The 19,815-nt window shown below is 36.9% G+C and overlaps 1 protein-coding gene and 1 pseudogene across 1 annotated transcript; one reads left to right on the top strand and one right to left on the bottom strand.

Annotated features, from left to right (window-relative positions):
• Positions 1 to 915: 915 nt before the first annotated feature.
• On the bottom strand, positions 916 to 13,987 carry LOC141829271 (tricalbin-1-like). The gene is made up of 14 exons (XM_074716707.1): positions 13,794 to 13,987; positions 13,098 to 13,172; positions 12,920 to 13,027; positions 10,040 to 10,072; positions 9,856 to 9,945; positions 8,653 to 8,769; positions 6,637 to 6,780; positions 6,099 to 6,518; positions 5,818 to 5,952; positions 4,889 to 5,110; positions 4,487 to 4,765; positions 4,123 to 4,260; positions 3,215 to 3,520; positions 916 to 1,495 (listed from the first exon to the last, which is right to left on the bottom strand). Exons 1-14 carry the CDS (start codon positions 13,983 to 13,985, stop codon positions 1,280 to 1,282), a joined length of 2,475 nt encoding a protein of 824 aa, XP_074572808.1. The 5' UTR covers positions 13,986 to 13,987; the 3' UTR covers positions 916 to 1,279.
• Positions 13,988 to 16,292: 2,305 nt separating this feature from the next.
• LOC141829856 (uncharacterized) lies at positions 16,293 to 19,752 on the top strand (annotated as a pseudogene).
• The last annotated feature ends 63 nt before the right edge of the window (positions 19,753 to 19,815 follow it).

The raw sequence follows: 19,815 nt of genomic DNA, 5'->3' as shown, positions 1-19,815 counted from the left end.
TCAGTAATGATTTACCAATACTTTCGTATTCAATGAAGTGATCAACTCAACAGAAACATTATTCCGATTTCATAAAATAACAAATTCCATAATGCCATCTTAAAAAAAATATGATAATCTTAGTTAGTTTTCCACCGACCATCAGGGTAAATCAGATTCCCAGATGCTCAGCATCCTTTGATTGCGTTTCCTATTTGGAGGTTTTCCGCCGTATCGGCCATCCATAATGCCATCCTAACATCATCAAGCCATCCTAACATCATCAAGAGGTAAGATCGAGGTGCAATCATTTGGACTTTTGAATTATGGTGTGATGGTAAGAGATTGATGGAATTTTTAGGTAATAAGAGTTTAAATTTCATCCAATTTGAATAACCATGAATCCGTGCATTTTGATTTCGTAGAATCAAATTGATCACTTTCAGTATTAGTCTTGGATACAAACTCTCCAAGGTAATGTTCTCTTCGTAGGTCAGTCTTGGATACAAACTCTCTAAGGTAATGCCTTTTTTATTTTATGGTGGTCAATGTAATTTTCTTAATTTACTTTTTCATAGATGATTGTGAAACTAACCGTGTAGGGCCGCTAGAATGATGAATTTCATCTTAAGTTAGATACAAACTCTCTAGACCATAAGGGTTCAAATTTCATCTATCGTATTACATTTAGAGAATTTAAAAAATATAATTTTGAACCATTTATATTCATATACACTTTTCTGATTTATCCTGATAGTATATAAAAAATTTTCATAGAATCAAACCCATCACAAATTAATTGAATTATAAAAATTGGATAACTAAATTTGAATTTTAAAAGAGTTACACTCATTAGGGCTAACATCCAACAAACTTCCATTACATATATAAACCACTGGCATTCATGGAAAAATGATGATTGAAAACAGAAATGATATTTAATCAAATCCTAAATATATTAGATCTGATGGTTATGCGCAACATACATCAACATCCACGATGTTCGACCAACAGCTATCAAATATACACAAACTTCCCTTCAAGATCCAGCCTACTCAGATTCAGACTTCCACAATCAGCCATGGAATCAAACCCATCCCTATATTAATTTGTGCTTGTGTTTTCCTGCCATCACAGCCACAATAGTTTTGCAGCAGCGTGATCCTTGCTAAATTATGTGAGCCATCTTGTTTTTATTTTGTACCTTTTGATTTTTATTATGCTATTATGCCAGTTTAAGCACATATTAGTAACGTAAAATACCATGTATTTGTTCTTGGACTCTTAAGTGAGACTAAAATCATGGGTTGTAGTTCGGGGGGCCAGAGGATGCTCTTCTGACCTCATGACCAAGTTCGTCGATTTTGCTGATCATCAGAGCCTTCTCGCTTTCGAGCTGAATCATGTATTTCTCCTGGTCATCTTGTGCATTTTCTACCACACTCAAAGCCAGCGATAACGCCTCTAGATCGCCCTTGTCGATTAGGCATTGTAACTGCTTCAACATGCCTCTCATCTGAATTTAAAATGATTGGAGTTCAGTACCCAATATTCGTAAAACAAAAAAGGAAAACACATAAACAAGTTGCGGTTTACGGCTTTATGCACAGATAGATCATTCAGGAAGAAAATTTCAAGTGCTTGTTTTTTCACTTGGCATTAAGAGAAGAATTGAATATAGTGTCCACATAAAATCATAGATAGGTTAAGGATATCTGCGCGTTAACATAAGATTCTTCATCAAAACCCTTGTGAATGAATGCCCATGTAAATTTAGGTGGAGTAGAAGCACACTCCACCTATATTTTTCACAATAGTAAATAAATATCCTCAAACTCTTTCATGAGAGATTCATTCGAGGTTACATGGCTATAATTACGCACATATCGAATATAAATTAGGAAGGATTACAACTGAAAACAAAGCTGTTGTACAGCAAAGGCCAACATTCTTTAGTCTTTCTATAGTTATACCATCCACATTCCACTCACAGGTGCATATCTAATCTTAGTTAAAGTAGAATCTGACTAGTATTTGAAGTACTTTTGAACATTGTGTAAGGGTCTGCAAAGCAATATATCCGAGTGAGCCCTAGAATACCAATAACGAAATAACTAGAGCGAGCCCTAGAAAAATGCTAATGATGAAATAGGCAGCTTGTTGGCCTTTTTTTCCAGTTGTGAGTTGATGTGATTAAACATTCAAAATTAGAAGAATATTATAAGCACACCTCAAACCACCCCTCAAGCTGATAGTACATTAACAACATAATTATGACTGAAGCTATTGATTTCACGGATTTAATCCTCATCCTGCATAGAGCGATATTGGTGGGACACAAGGTTCAATATTATGTTGAGACTGGTACATTGGCAACATAGAGATGGATACAAATGATTTGGAGTTTGATACAAGCGATACACATGAAAATTCAGACTAGGATATGATTGTAAGTTTATGCTTAACATATTAGGTTAGAGATTCTTTAAATTTCCAAATTCGAACATAAATTTAATCTCACATTTCCAAGAAACCCTCCAAAATTGTAACATCAAAATGAGAAAACTCTCAAATATTTTCTTAGACAAATATTCATGGTTGAAGCTACAAAACAAAAGTAAATATAAGACTATTTCACAGCAACTACAACCTGAATCAAGCTAGTATTGTAGTTTATTTACACTATGTGTTTCAGCAAGTTCAGCCTTGAAATCTGTGGTCGGAGTCTTTTTCATGAGTGTCGAGTGAGATTGACAAATATCATTACAAGATTGTGCAATTTAGTAGCATAAATAGGAATTTGAAATAATGATGGTTCAATATGTAATTTTACTGAAGCAAATTATAATTATCTTTTTCAAGAGAATTGAGGGTGTGGCAACAAGAATCAAGAGATCATCTCTAACAAGATATAGAAGGTAAATTCATACAACAAATGGAGGCCAGCACAGTAAACCAATGTCAAACAGTATCTGTGTAGAATGTCAATAGGCACTGGGTGAGGGGTGGCACCTAAATCCATATTCAAATCAGTGATTTTATTTTTTATTTTTTATTTTTTTCACTTTCTCATCTTGGTAGCATACCCTAGATTACTGCATGGGATGTTTTAAAGATATGACAAAGAAAGCATGGATATTTGTCAATCGTTTCACAGTTTATGCAACGGAATCCAATCATATTCTGTTAGGAAGGATAAATTACTAAAAGAGAAGAAAACAATTAAAACATTTACCTGTGTAGATATATTGTGTGCTTTGTCAAATAGAGAAATAGAAGTATCCAAGCTGGATTTCTTCTGTACCTCTGCTGTTTTTCTTGTTATTTTCACATGGATCTCCCCATTCGTTACTCCTTGAAGAGGAATCCACTTGTCGGCTGTTTGATTTGGGAGCAAGCCTTCGTATTCAACTGTACAATGCCCTATGCTAGATGTCGGCAGCACAGTATTATGGTCCTTAACATGCAGGGTTAAGGGACTGCTAGTGTCAGGAAACTCTAAGGTTTGATTCCACACCGGATTTAATGTTTTATAAATGACCTGGAAGGTGAAGGTATAAATTGCTAGATTATTCTCCAACAATGCTCTGATGTGAGTAACAAACTAAAATAGAAACAGTATTTAGTATTTAAACTCAGAGGGAAAATGGGAGAATTTGTGAATCATGAAAATCATGTCATGAAATAAACTGATCACAAGTTTGCAACCAGAAGTTATAAGCAGGACAAGTTTCAGGGCATCAAAGTTGAAACCTAGAACAGGTTAAATAAGACATCTGCAAATTGTGTACTTCAGGTGATGTCTCAAGATAAGTTGTGAAGTTGCATCACCCAACAAGTTCAGTAGGTTGTGTGTGTGCTGTGAAATAAAAAGAGAAGGTGACAAAACTTAGAAGAAACAATAAGAATAGTCTTTATTTCTTCACTTGTAATATTGATCTCGACTTAGCTCTGGTGGAAATAGATCCATTTTGCCATCCAATGATTGACATACATGTTACCTTTTCAGATACTTGTGAACAATCATAAAATATGCCCAACTACTGGTTAAATGAATTAATATTTAAAAAAGGAAAAAGAAACCCACCCAGATATCCACATGCCAATGCAACTCTGAAGTTAAATGTAGGACAATTTCCTAACCTTAGTTCGTTTCTTGGAAGTCCCATAATGTACCCTTACAAAGGGATCACTTGTTCCCCTTACATCAGCAGCAACTAGATCCTTAGCTTCGATAAGTACTAGCTCAATCCAGCCAGCTCCCTGTTTCATTACTGGATTCTGTAAATTTACAAGTTACACATCAGAAAAAGAAACATAAAACACTTAAACCAAACATGCACATAACTTTTAATAAAATATTGCATGACCTAAATGAGGATGAGCACAACATTCAATCCATTAAACTACAAATATACTCTTAATTTGAAAGATTAGATTGGAAAATGGGAGCAAAGTATAACTTGTTTTCAACTGAAGGTATTGACAAAGAATATTAACCACATACCTTTGAAATTTCATTATCATCATTCTTCACTACTTCTATTAGGAGCTTCACTTCACCAGAAATAACTTTCTCTAGAGGGATCCAGTCATCCCTTCTGGAACCTTCAGAAATTCCTTCCAGGTTCACTCTTGCACTTCCTATATTCTCATCTCCAAAGATATTTGTGCTGAAACAACTGATCTCGAGATACTCACCGCCACTTCCTAATTCATCAATATCAAACTTGTGGTTCCACACTGGACTTGCATTGTTAGGAATGATTTTTGTTCGGTAAGAAGCCTATAAAACATTTGCAGGTTAGAAGAATTAGGTAAGCATGCACCTAAAATTATTTATTGTTCTGATACATATTCAGTATTCAAGAGGAGCTTATTATCAAGACAGTATAATTTTGCAGCCAACCTTTCCATATTGAAGCTTAACATAGGAATCACATTTCCCAGATTTATCTTTAGTGGACAGATTCCTTCCTTCAAGTACAGTTACTTTAAGCTTCCTTTCTGTTCTTGTCTGAAGGTAATGAGGACCATAAACAGAGAGTTGAGGGGCACTGTTGACAGATTTGCTCAAGATAGTAGAACCATCTGAAAATTGCCATTCTCTGAGAACAAGTCTGACTGTTAACTGAAATAAATGAAACCACGTCAGAAATTTTGCTGCAAGAGAAGTCACATAAATTCAACCAAGAATAGTTGACAATTCAATAATCTTATGCAGAATTAACTGGGAACAAGAACAACTAAGTTGACTGAAAGCAGAAAAAATTATAAAGCTATCTTCTTGGCTCGAGTGTTACTGTATATTAGACATAGTTTAGTTGCGCAGCAATAATGAAAATAATTCCATTATTATGGAAACTGAGAGATTAAAACCTGTATAGATGAACAAGCAAAATGAAAGTCATTTAGGACTAGTGAGAAAAAAGACACCTTCAAAAATCTAATAGATAAAACAAAGATTTAAGAACTATCAATTGATCAGTGTTGTCATCAACAGAGATTAATGATGGGAACCATCCAATAGCGAAAGCCAAAGGCTTGAGAATCTACTCAGCCAGGTGCTTGAAAGGAAAATAAATCCATTGAAAACAACTACTAGAAAATATTAGTAACTATATCAAAGAATTGCCTCCTTACAAGCAAACACCTCGTGGCATTGATAGGACAAGTAATAACAAGATAACAGTAATGTTCGCAAGCCTAACATAGAAAACAACTACTAATTGATGCAGAAATAGATTCATGGCAATGATTTTCAAATAAATACTAAAAATGATTATGTAAGGAGAATGACAAATAACATTTACTAATGTCTTAGAAAAGAATATTTACCTCCGCTTGGCTAAATCCTTCAAATGGAATAGTCATTTCTACTTCCGTCCCACAATTTTCAGCTTGTTTTGCCACCACTTCAGATCCCTGTCCTATTGCCCAGAACATTGTAGAATCATCTGCAACATACTTCATCTGATCCCAGTTGTGAGAATTTGTTAATGTGTGTAAGATCACATGTCAAGAACTAACAAAATTGGGAATCTTATATTGATTTGTTAATGTGTAAGATTGCATGTCAAGAACTAATAAAATTGGGAATCCTATATTGACACCAGTACCTTTATCTCGCAGCCAGTCAAGTAGTTCAAATTCACGCTGCTTCCATTTGATTCATAAAGGTAAAATTTTAGAATTCCAATTTCTCCATGTAGCATCATATTGAAGGTAGTATCCCATCTGGGATTTAAACCATCACAAACAATTGTTCTTCTTGTTAAATTACCAATTTCCACTTTGATGAATGTCTGCAAAGCCTTGTTCCCAAAATTTCCTGGCAATTGAATGCTCCCACTAAAGCTTTGGCAAGCTTCTGAATTGTTGACTGTTAAGTTGATCTTGTCTAGGTTACTGGCTGAAACTACAGTAACAGAGAGTACACCTCCAACAGCTTTCTTATGCAGATCCACAATTGGCAAAGAAAAGCAATGGCGGCGAGGCTCAACTAACAATTTAGTTATCGATTCTGTGAAAAGCTTTACCTAATAATAGTATAAAGAGAGAAGATGTAGCAAGAAGATTAACTTATATACGAAATTCAATATCAGAAAATGAAATAGTGTTGGCAACTCTAGAATCGCAATTGGATGAGGAACACACCAACCAATTGGGAACACCAGGTAGCTCTGTCTCAGGAAGTGTCTGACCACCACCACCTCCAAATGCAACACTTACTCTGATGTCAGGAGTTGATTCAAACGAATAGAGGATAGCTTGACCATCAAGAATTGGTCTTAAGAGTAACTGCAACATAAAAAAGAATGGCCCTTGGTTTAAGGATTATTATATGATAGTGTTTAAAACAGAGCTTGGAAACCGTTAGCAGTTGAGAATAGCATATATTAATACAATAACAGCTAATAAGTTAGTTCTGACTAAAGTGAGATAAAAATGTATTCTCAAGATCATTCTAATTTCTGCATATATAAAACTTCTAATCATTAGCGTATAATGTTAGTACTCTGAACTGTTGAAGGGGAGATCGTTGGTACCCCGGGTGGGGTTGATTGCAGTTTCGATGTTTGGGCAAATGGGAGTAAGTTAGGCTTGCCTTGTGATTTAATATGTGTGTCTAAGTGTGGAGAGACCGGAAAGATGAGGAGTATCAAAAACAACCTTAGAGCAAAAAATGCAAGCATGCGAGAAAGAAGGATGATATAAAAAGGGAGCAACCGACAGACTCAGTGCATCCGAGGGATGAGAGGCTTGGAGGAAGAGTACACTAGTGGAGCAAGAAGAAAGCACAAGAAGTGAGCTGGAGGGTTTGGTGCATCCAAGGGGAAGACTACTTGGTAAGTTGTTTGTGAGATGAGTTAAGTGAACCTGTATTTGGGACGCAAGGTAGAACTCATCTTAGGGGAACTCGATTGTAGTCGACTTGAGTCTGAGTTCCAGGTGATCGAAACTCCATGTAATCGGAATGGATTTGGTCAACCTATGAAGTCGATAATGTTTTTCTTTGAACATGTTAGAAGCTAATTTATGCTGGAGCTAGAGGTGACCGGAACCGATCGAGCAAAATACACGTGGAGCACAGATCCGATCAAGACAATCCAACATCCAAATTAACTGCGGATTCGATCAACCAGAGTGGATCTAGTCAACCAAAAGGCTGCCACATCAATAGATGCGAACAAAAGGAGACCTATTCGTGGATGAGGCCAACAAGCTGACTCAATAATGTTCTCAATCAGAAGTGCTTTCAGTTGACTAGAACAGTGACACGTCAGCAAACTTGACTATTGAAGGCAGAGGTTATAAAAAGATCAAGAGGCTCGAAGATTATGCATACACACTCGAATATAATTGCAATGCTCTCCTTTTAAGCTGCCATTGTCTTATTCTTTATATTGTATTCTTGCTAAGTGTACTAAGAGGTTTCTCCACCTTCAACCCTTTATCGAAAAAAGAAAAATAGTGACTCTATGTTCATAGGCCTTGGACGTGACAATCTAGGATTGTGAACCAAGTAAATACTTCTCTTGGTATGCTTGATTTTATGTTTTCATTAGTTCACATTATATAGTATACTAATGTGTGTCCTTGCACGTAGCAAGAGAAAATTAAACAGTTTATTTGCAAGTTCGCTATTCACACCTCCCCCTCTAGCGATCCCATCTTCCACATCGCACTATCAGTTGATCCTATATGTTGGAATGATAGAGGGTGACAATTTATGTGGAAAGTGACATAAAACTGTATTCTATGAGGCAACTATTTCAGCATATATAGAACTCATAAACAATTGGCAGCACAGATATATTTGTTAACAATTGATAATAGATAACTAGTTTGGTTGTGATCTATTATATGGCAGTATAAACTCTGATATTTGATATAACCGGAATGTCTTCATATCTGCCACTGGAACCTTCTGAAATAAGAATTAATAGAAAGTAGATCAAATGGATACACCAAGTTTCATATGGGCATCAAACCAAAGCAGTAATAAGAAAACTGAAAACATTCATACTATTCCTTTGGTATCTCAAGTCCATTGGTCCATTCAAAGCCACAAATTGTGTTTAATGAGCATATCACTTCATAAAAGATATGTAGAAAAAGCAAAGTACTATAAAGACAACCAAAACTAGGAAAGGGGAAGTATTTCCATACATCTCCTTTGATACGAATGCTATTGATGATAATGCGGGCTGTTCCAATTGCCGACTTAGCATGCAATAATATGCGCATGCCAACAGAATCCCAATCAAATCCCAATCGCATGACTTGCTGAAAGTGAAGAAAATTGTGAATGTTCAGCCTGGTATTCAAATGTATTCTATCATTTAATGTAAACTGGTGAAGTAGCCAAGGGAGTGAGTATAATAAGCAAATAAACAAAATGTACAAGGTCTATTGTTTGAAAAATATGCAGGACTAATGACACAGGAAAATAGCACATTCTAATAGGTTCGATTTCCAGAATAACTCATCCAAAATATTTAACAAAATACTGTTATATTCATATCAAGTTTAAGCATAGAACCAGGATTAAATTCTGCAGACTTGGTAAACAAACTTAATAATACAAGATACCTGTTAATCATTGCATCAAATATGTTCAATTACCAGAAAAGCTCATCCAAAATATTTAAGAAAACACTGCTATATTCGTATAAAATTGGGACTAAGTTCAGCAAACTTAATAATACAAGATACACCTGTTAATCCTTGAACTTCTAAATTTTCATAACATAGAAAGTTTTACTATAATGTTTATAAGGATGTTGATTTGAGTTTATTACTATAAGTAATTTGACATATTTTACGACAAAATTCTAGGTTTTTCATTTTTTGTTCCTATAGGTTTAAATAACAGAACTTTCTGGCTCTATAAGATAAAGGTATCATTTCTTTCTTGTGACATACCTTATAGACTATCAAAAGGGTAAATGTTTATTCTGTATTAAGTGTTTCTCATCATTGCCATTAAGCTTAGATTGAATTATTACACAGTCAAATCAAACCAAACCTAACTGTAAACATGGCGTAATTAGAACCATGTTCATTTCCTCAACTTGTCCAGGAGAAGGTGGTACTGAGCCTAACCCAATATTGTTGATAAAAGACTGGGGACACCATGACAAGACCACAAATAGCAACTTTTGTTTTAGAAGAACATAAAAGGAAAGTCTACCAATCTAAGCTACATTAGTTACTTATTCACTGGATTAATTACAAAACTAGTTGCCCTACTTGCAGTCTTATACCTGTTTACCAATTTACAAGTTAAACATGATTATAATTATTACTGAATCCTGATTATAACAATTAAGAAAATCCTACGTATACTTGAGAAGAATCCAAGTGTCAAACCTGATCACCTGAAGTAATCCATTGCATGCCATTTTGTCCAAAATTAGGTGGACAAGAACCTAGTGAGAACTGAAGAAGTTCTATTTTTTCCTGCAACAGTTAGTATCCTCAGATCAATGGCTGAGCTCTTACTCTTCTGCAACAGAGCCTTAATAATATATAAGCATGACAAGGATGTACTTACAATCCACTTCGGTTTCTGGTCCTTTAGCTTCCTCTGCAAAAAATTTAAAGAAATTTTGAGTTAGCTAATGGACAGTTCAAAAATAGTCTTGCATAAAATCAGACTTCGCCAACTTTCTTATTACTCCTGGTTCACCTTTTTAGCATGTGCAGATAGCATGGCAGAGAAGTGTGCTGCCTTCATATGCTGGCTATAGTTTATGATGCTTGGTGTAAACAAACAAATTAAAAAGGAAGTGGGTAAAAAAGCATTCATTATAGGTATGAGTATATGCAAGAAGGCTAAGACACCCACATCATGTATGCTTTGGTTCATTAGAATCCTCTAGTTTATAGGATTGCAAAATCCAAATTGCCTGCTTTCCCTTTAGTATTTTTTTTAAACTCTGGAACATGAGGGAAAGTGTCTACATTTCTTGACAATTTGTACCTATGTCAAAAACTCAAAGCTGCTTGCTTCAGATGATTATTGATACTCCAGTTTAATTTTGCTTATTTGGGGATTTCATTCATGGGAATCATGGGCACGTGAGAATATTCCCCTAGAAAATTATCAGGACAATGATAATCCCTGAGATTGAATAAGCTGATTGTAGGACATAATGAACATGATATGTTCGTATGATGAACTATAAAATGCCCTTTCCTTCTTGTGCACCCACTTACAGAAAAAACCTCTGTTGTTGAATAAAAATAAAAGACTGTTAATTAGGTTTAAAAGGATTTCATAGTAGAAGAGCCGAAAATGATAATTTTAAATAATTTAGCATTTTTAGATTATGTCAACTGAGATCAACATATATTTTCAGGCCTCTAATGAAGGAAATTTCTCTACTATATCTCAAGTTCTCAACTACACAAAATACATGTATGCTAAGGTAGCCTTAATATCCAAAAACTATGAAATTTTCTTTAGAGGTATTAGATTAATGAGGTTGATCTAGCAAGATTAGTCTCATATCAATCACATCAATAGTTCATTTAGAATTTTTCAACTAGTCTATATAAATCTCTTGTGATTGTTTCGCAAAACAATATAATCATTTTCTTATCCCAAATTTTACAATGATTGGAGACACCATTTCAAAGTTGAGATTTTACCAAAGGAGAATTTTCCTTATGTCAACCTCCCCCTCATCTCTCAATCCTCTATCTCTTTGTCTCGCTTTACAGCTATTAGGCAACCCATCAGTGCTCCATCTCTGCACAACATTGTCCACTGGTACTGCACAACCTCTTCGAGCTCCCATCTTTCACTGGGGCACTCCGACCCCTTCACCCATCCCCTTTGCACACTACCTCTTAATCTATTTGCCATGCACTCCGTCAATTTGAGAGATCTCTTAATATGTGATCTCCTCTGTATGGCCTTCATCCCAGCAACTTGTGATTGTACTAGCCACTTGTGATTGCACTCACCACCTCAACCACATAGGGAAACAACAAGCAAAGACGAGGGAGGAGACGCACCATCAATCATGAACTCCTTAGGCCTTTGACCTAATTCCCTCTCCACCAGAACCTGCTCCATCATTGACACCACAACAAACACCTCTCAACCTGCTCCATCAATGATACCACAGAAAACACCTCTCTTTGACATTGTCTTCATCGACCACAACATTTGCCACCACTTTCGGCTTGTACAAGCAATAAAGGAGCCACTTTCCACCAAACCGTGAGCTGGACCTCCACCAGCCTTGTCGTCGTGTTTCTAGATTCAGTAGTGCCTTCTCTGCTTACTTGTGATGCTGGGCTTTAGTACCAAATCTGCCCTTACCAAATCTGAAAGCTCCTTGCCATTCGACTTTTCCTCCCTCACTGAGCACTAGCTAGGTTTGACTTCTTCATGCGACACCTCCTTTCCCTCAAACATTAACCTTGCTTTTCCTTCTATGAGAATCAAGACATGCTCATCTTCTCTTAAGGAGATCTGGTAAATGATCCCAAACAAGAGGCAATGAAAAGGTAGCAGCCATCAATTGAGGAGACGGGATCTAAAATGACTCTCCCTTTGAAGATCACTATCCCTGCTCACTGCAAGGAGTTCCAAGAGGTACGACTACCGCCACTACCAAATTTGGCAGTAATCCGACAAAAATGACAAAATAGGCAAAGGGGGAGCACCACCACTACCGGCCTCTATTGTCAACCTGCCTGCCTACCTCCCTTCCACTCATTGGCAAGAATGTCGAGAGTACTAGAAGATCGGCAAAGCCTAATTTATCTTTTCAAAGTTGCAATGAATTGAGATGCTCATAAAGGCGTTGCAAATTAAGAGAAATTAGGTTTACAACATCTTTCTAAGAAAGGAGGAAAGTAATTGTGCTATCATTTACCCCAAGAGAGGGAGAAGATGTCAAGAGATACACGGACATGTTGGGTGATGTAGAAATAACTAATAGTCTAACACCATCTTACATCATGCCCACAAGATGAATAAAAGACGAAAAGTTGATGATAAAATTTTAAGCGTAGTTCATCTTGAGATAAAGAGGAAGAGGAGGCACAGATAAAATCATTGTGAACTGTACAAAGATAGATGGTTGCCAAAGGGAAGAAATATAATTAGGACTTATAATAGAGAGAGGGAGTGGTTGCATCATAGTATCAAACGTGTGGCCTCAATCCTAACAAATACAGGATCTGCTCCAAGTACCAAATTGAGAGAGAAAAATATTAGAAGTGTTATGATTCACATAAGGAGATTACAACTCATATATATAGCATTTAGGCCTAACTAAGTATTAGAATATATAGGTACAAAGCCAAGTCAAATAATTGAAACTGAGATTCTCCCACAAGGTATTAGCAGGTTGTTAGACTCCTTACATTTCCAAACTTGCTTTATATACAGTAGCAATTCAATGAATCTACTTACCTCTACCATTGAGAAAAACCTTTTTGAAAGTCTTGGTTCCATATAGTTAGGCCAAACTCCCACCAAAAGCTTGTTCAACCACTCACAAGGTTCTAATGGTGTGGTAGGCTGCATAATGTTTACAAATAAATCACTTGTCAATCCTAGGATAATTGCAAATAATATAGACAAAGCATACTGATGTATTTAAGACTAGCTGCTTCCATCTTTTATTCATGTCTTCCACAAGCTGCCTGCGTTGGAACTCACCATACTGCAAGGAAAATAAAGGTGAATAAAGAAGCAATCCCTATGTTCAAACAAATTTATTTCACAGAAAAGAAAAACATAACTTTAACTTTGACCAAGAAATCAAATGAACAAAATAGTTATCTCAGGTGAGAAATAACCTTGGTTTAAATGCTAATAGTAATATATTGAGAACCCTATTTCTCTACCCAGCTATATCATCTATATCATCGACTGAATCCGTTGCTCTTGGCGGAGCTAAACCACCAAAGTATAGAAAGTGAAGGGACTGGGTGAAAATTCATTTAGGAAATAAAATAAAATTTTATATAACACTGACGCACTAGTTCGAACTGTTTGGGATATGTTACATATATCTTATCTCGCAAGACTCGCTCTCAAAATATCAAAAAAAGAGCACCCAGATCTCAAAAAAAGATAAAAATTCCTTATGCGAACCATCAAAAAGGGAGCTGCCTTTCCGGAAGAACCCTAGTAACATTAAAAAAACTAAAACAAAAAAAAAAGCAACGGGAAAAGAAAAGAAACAATTCAACGATAGCCTTATTCGAGCCACTAAAGAGGATCTACCTTTCCGCAGGAGAAAAAAATGACGCACAGATCACAGACAGCAGCGACCACTCACCTGGATCGTGGCCCAGACGGCAGCGGCAAGCGGCACCCAGTTGGAGAAGGGCACCAACCACCTCTCCACAGCCCAGGCGAAGAGAAATAGTGGAATCAATAAAGGCAGCAGGGGCTTGTCCTGCATCAGCTGGTTCAGCAGCTCGACGGCCGCCTCCTTCGCCTGAAACCGCTTCCATATCCTCCTCGCCATTTACTCAAACAACCCCAGCCTTCCCCCTTCCCCCTTCCCCCTTCCCTCTGCCGCAAGCACCGATACAATCAACTTAAAACAGTATCCTCGTTTCCCGGTTCCGCCGAGAATTGGAGTTCCAAATCGCAACGCGATGTGGTAAAAAAAGAAAAGAATGGCTGCAACGGATCTGAGGAGGAGGAGGCCCGAGGAGACGAGAAGCGGAAGAAGTAGGAGACCGACGATGGTCGTGAGACTTCGAATCCGTCGACATCGCCACCTCCGCTGTCCCCATGGCCGATCCGAACGAGAACCAAAAAGGTAACACTTTGTTTCGATTCTCCAATGAAAACAAATAAAATAAAATAGTACATTAAAAAAAATTAAAGATTATTTTTTAAATCCGGAAAATGCTCGTCTCTTCTGCTTACTAACGAAGAATGTCGCTTCCTTTATTCCTTTATTTTAAATTTCCTAAAAATATTTTTTAAAGATGGATGTTTGCTATTTCGAATAATATATTAATTTTTATAAAACAAACAATTTAAAAAATAATAATCATAAAACAGATTTTTCTTACCGAATATTAACTTTATTCTTGTATTGACTTCGAATAGTGTTTTGTTCTGCAAGAAATAAAGTTGATCAATAATGATGCATTATGAGTGGGCAGTGTTGCATCAGTTAACAACGATGTATTCAGTTGATAGGAAAAATTATCCCTCGGAACATAGCTGAGTCGGTTACGATGTAGCAGACTTGCAGAAGAGGGTAAGGGTTTGAATCCTAGCGAAGCCAGATAATACTCTCCTGCGTCGTGATTAACTGTAGTTTCTTGATTTACCTCCTCACAGATGGTCGTGGGGCCGCCACGCCGATCGTGTGGGGCCGCTAAGGTGACGGATTCCACCTTTTGTAGAAGATAGGAAAAATTAATTTTTGAAATAGTTGAGTTGGTTTTTATAGAGTAAAATTGTTAAAATATATAAGGATTGAATTTTGATGAAGTGGAGGTAATGTCTTCCTTCGTCGTGATCAACTGTAGTTTTTCGATTATTTACCTCCTTACAGATAGTCGTGGGACTGATCGCGTGGGATCGCTGAGATGACAGATTCCACCTTTTATTGAAGATAGAAAAAATTAACTCCCAGAACATAATTGAATTGATTACGACGGAACAAACTTACTAAAGTAAATAAGAATCGAATCTTGATGAAACAATGTTCTCTTTGGTTGTGGTCAACTATAACTTTTTCAATTTACTTTCTCATATATAGTCGTGAGATCGATCACGTGGGATCGTTAGGATGACATATTCCATATGCTGAAGATAGAAAAAACTAATTTATTTAAATATATAAAAACAGATACTACTCCTTTCTCCCTATCGAGAATAAATTATTCTTTATTTATTTGATAATTTTCTATAATATATTCAATTATACTAAAGAGACTGACTAAGTCAAGTGGTCAAAGCAAATAGTTTGAGCACGTGAAACATTTATGAACTAAGTAAATAAAGAAATTTATTATAATAATGGATAACAGAAAAGAAAGCAATTTATTCGGAGACAAATTAAAATGGCAAGAAAGGGACAAAAAGCAAAGAGGACATATTCTCATAAGACAGGATCAATCATATTAAGCAGAAATTTAGATATATTTAGCAAAAAAAAAATCTAGTACATGAAATTTTCATCAATATAAAATCTCGAATAAAAATCATACCATATTAAATTTATTATACATATTAAGTATGACCTATTTGCATATTGTTATAAGATTATACAATTATGTTTTCTTATTTCTATATCACTAATGAAACTAGAACTTTGATTAATCATCATTCATACAAAGGCCTTCCTCAACTTCAAGAAATATATAAAATTAAGATTTAGAAGAACTTATGATGACTTATCATCAATTAGTTGTGTGCGGCATCACACAATAACTTTTTAGCAAAATTATTGGATTCCCAAAATATATGCTGGTGTAATTATTTATTTAATATATTGCTTCAAGATGTTCTTGCATAAATATTTGGAAAATATATATCTAAGCAAAAGGAAGTATTTTAGTATACCTTTTTCATAAGAAAATATGAGCATGTGCATGGTTATTCCATACAGAGAATCTTGTTGAAATGTTAGTTTTTTTTTTATAACTTTCATCTCTTTCCATGCTCATTTTATTCTACAGTGTCAGTATCTTTTCTAGGAGAGATTAAGCTAGATCAAAGCTTGAAAGAGGGATTAGAATGCCATATGACTTCCCAAAATACAGAGAATCTTCTATTTGGGTTTTAATATGGTACAGAGTTGTATAGCATGGCCAACTTTGGGTATTATGTAGCTCGATTTAGGAATCAAATGGAGATGGACCGACAAAAAAGCAGCACAAAAATCCTGAATTCGGTAAAGCAGCAAACAAGTGGTTCACCTAAACATGCAACGTTAACTTTTGCAGTTAATGCCTTTTTAGAAAGCATGCCACGAATTCAACAAAGCAGTGACCTGAACGGCGCGTCAAATCATGCTTCACAAATGATTTCCAAACCACGCAATGTGTCAGATGCAGGTCGCTCAATTTCTCCACTTGATCACACTGCAGTAGATTCTATCACCCAAGGGAAATGTAAAGCATCTCACAGAATAAGGAACCAGTTACATGCAGAATCTTCCAGGACATGTGCTGTGAAAAGGCCGAAAAAAGGGTCACCAAGTTTTCATCCCCTGCAGCTAGAAAAGGATGCATTATCGGGACTAGAAGAAAAAACTGCAGTATGTTTACAAAAGCAACAGGGTGTTCAAAACTACCAGTTTGTTTATCTTAGCAATCGTCGTTCCACAACTGACACTTCAGCCATTAAAGTTCCAGATGAAGTAGAGCAAACAGAAGCTGCCAATGATTAACTACCTGTCTTTTCATTCGCTGCTTGATGATAGTTTACATACCCAACGAATACCAGATCAGGGAGATACTTGCCGAAAGAGAAAATTCACACAATGTTCTCAAGTTTCTACTGATTGTCCAGACAAGTTGGTAGCTAAAAAGATAGTGCATTTGTCAACTCATAGATTTGCTTTCCCAGAGGCAACTGCAGCTAAGTTGCTCGAGGAAGATACTGTAACAGTGTCTACAGATTCAGTTGAAACTGGTTCCTTGGCATTTGTACCTGATATTCCCTTGGATAATGCTGAAAGTGGAAGTGATATCTTAAATGATGAAGTTGATAAGACAAATATTCTCAACAAGCTCTCTATTATTCAAGAAATAACTCGAAGGTGTCGCACAAACCAAAAAACTTTGTTGCTTAGGCCATGCTTCTTTTTCTACCATAAGCAGTTAGTCAGTGGATTTGATAACCAAGTCTCTCTCTCTCTCTCTCTCTCTCTCTCTCTAAGGAATTGCTTTAATCTTTCACTCATTTCAGGCATGGCCTTGGTCTCAAGGTGAACAAAGCCGACAGCTGTAAAACCACTAGGGAATTTAAACATTCTATCAAACCACCAGATGAGCTCTTTATTAATGAGGATATCCAAGGAAATGGAGGTAGTAGGAATACTTGCAAGGCTCACATTTTAACATATAAATGTGAAGAATTTAATTATAAATTCATCATTTATTGAAATTTCTATTTGTTCTTTGAAAATTTCTTTTTTGTCAGGAAATAACTTGCTTTTCTTCACATATGAGCGGTATTGCAAACTTGCATTGTCTGGACTTGATCCTTCTGATCGTATGGTTGTATCTAATATTATCTATTCAACAGATAAATATGCCCATGATTACTTACATTTAAAAGCTGTGAGTATATGATTATTAAAATGATAATTGTGTAATATTTCATAAATATAGCTATCCTTACCCATTTTTGAACTTTTTTTACAGCATTATGCAGGTTTGTTTGCTGCTCAGTTCACTTCCCTAGTAAGTCTGACTTGCTCTTTCATGTATCTAGGAAGTAGCAGACAAAACCACACTAGGCAGGAAACTTATCCACAATTTTCACTTGCAGTTCTGCGATATTTCTTATGCAAGTAAAATTCCTAGTTTTTCTAATAATCCATTATCATTGTTTCTTGTAGTCATTTTTCTTTTTGTTACTCTGACATGTTAGTAAAAAGCCTGGTTCATATTATTTTCCCTAAGCAATTCGTTTTTCTTGTACAGATGGAACGTGATGGCTATAAACTTGTGAATGATAACACTTCTGGTAACACTTGTTTCTGAAATGCTATGCATATTGGTTCTTCAAATTCTCTAATCCCTCCCTTTGATAGCAGCCAAAACTGGCCATTCATGCTGTTCATCTTCATCCAATAACTGTATGCCTACAGTACAACTGCATTCTTGTTCTCACCAGAGAAGTGCAGTTTCAACAAGAATTGCACCTTCTGCTAGTCTGACCAGGCCACCGAAGCTGGATTTCATGCAGCAACAACTTTGCGTTGGTATTCCTAACACTGTTAGGCCTTTATCACTTGTGCCCTTTCAGCAAAGCCCTCAGCCGCCACAGGGGATCTTGCAAAGCAAAATGGCCATTGTAAGAACTGAAAATGATAATTTGTGCGGGCCTCATGTTTCAGGTTCAAATATTAGGCCAATGTCTGGTACAAATAATTCTTGTCAGCCTATCTCACATGGAGGTTCAAGTAAAACAAATCATGCTGTTATGGTCGTGAAGAGTGGAGGTCGCGGTTCGTCAAGCCCGAGGGCAGCCTATCAGGTCTGGCCCAGAGCATCATAAAGTCCGGATCGAGCTGAATCCTCCGGCACTTCAACCCCGAATCGAATCTTGCAGGTCGGATGGGGGGAAACGGTTAGGACCTAGTGGAAGTCCTCCGTAATGACGCCGGATCAAGTCTCACCCTTTCGAACACTCAGAGCCGAATCCCCTCGGTTCGCCGTGCCGAATCGGTTAAGTCGATGTGGGGACCAAGCTGGATTCGCAAGGAGACAGGTCTCTTCAGGCCTATTCGGCTTCACACAGACGTCACTCTCCTGAGCCGAACCCCGTCGCTAGGAAGCGCATCTCCCGAGTCGACTCAGTTCTTCGTTATCTTTTCTATCCACGACCGATTCGAATCCTCGACTCAGATCTGCCCTCTCAAACCGAACCGAGTTAGCTGGGATGGGATTTCCCAAACCGACTCGACTCGGCGTCCACTTTTATCCGCTTGGGCCGATTCGGCTCCCTTCAACTCTCCTTGCCCTGTCACTTGAAAGATCACTCCACCGTCATACGGTTATGAATGTCCCCTCTGGCATTTCTGTCCCTCATCATGACATTGCTCTGATAGACATACGCGACATGACCTCTCAGACATAAGTCAATGAGGGGACATATACTTTGAATATATCATGTCTCCTGACATATTCATAATGATGATGGGACCTCAATCATATCCATGATGTGACATGACACTCCAAACTTATATATAAGGTTGGTTCTGTACTGGAGGGCGGTATACGATCTCACCCTTCTCACTGTTCTTTCTAGCTTTCTCCTTCCTTCTTCACCAGCTAACTTAAGCATCGGAGTGATCACGCCGGGGCAACCCCTGACCTTCCTTCTCACGGTGTTTATGAGTGCAAGTCCTAGAAGCTCCCGTTCTCCCCCTCGATCAAGCTCGCCCAAACGTGGTGCTGAGAAAAGGTCGACGCATCCAAGAGCGGATCTCAACAGGAATACATGCAATAGATCTGGCAAACCAAAGGCATGATTCTCTTGCTTTTATGGAAAGTTTCATGTTTTACCATCCTGACCATGAAAATTTTCACTAATTTGACTTGTTAATTTGTGTTTTTTTTACCTGATCTTCTTCAAATGGAGCATTACTCCTATGC

Source organism: Curcuma longa, chromosome 5 (assembly GCF_044706935.1).
Source record: "Curcuma longa cultivar G26 ecotype Majalengka, Jawa Barat chromosome 5, ITB_CL_G26_1.1, whole genome shotgun sequence".
NCBI lineage: Eukaryota > Viridiplantae > Streptophyta > Magnoliopsida > Zingiberales > Zingiberaceae > Curcuma > Curcuma longa.
This window is presented reverse-complemented; position numbering and strand designations above follow the sequence as displayed.

Coding starts and splice junctions, on each gene's coding strand:
- LOC141829271 (XM_074716707.1), bottom strand. CDS start 13,985: ATGGCGAGGAGGATATGGAAGCGGTTTCAGGCGAAGGAGGCGGCCGTC. Junction 10,073..12,919: donor GGTTTTTCTCAATGGTAGAG/GTAAGTAGATTC, acceptor AATTTTTTGCAG/AGGAAGCTAAAGGACCAGAA. Junction 6,781..8,652: donor GCATTCGTATCAAAGGAGAT/GTATGGAAATAC, acceptor TTTATGTTGCAG/TTACTCTTAAGACCAATTCT.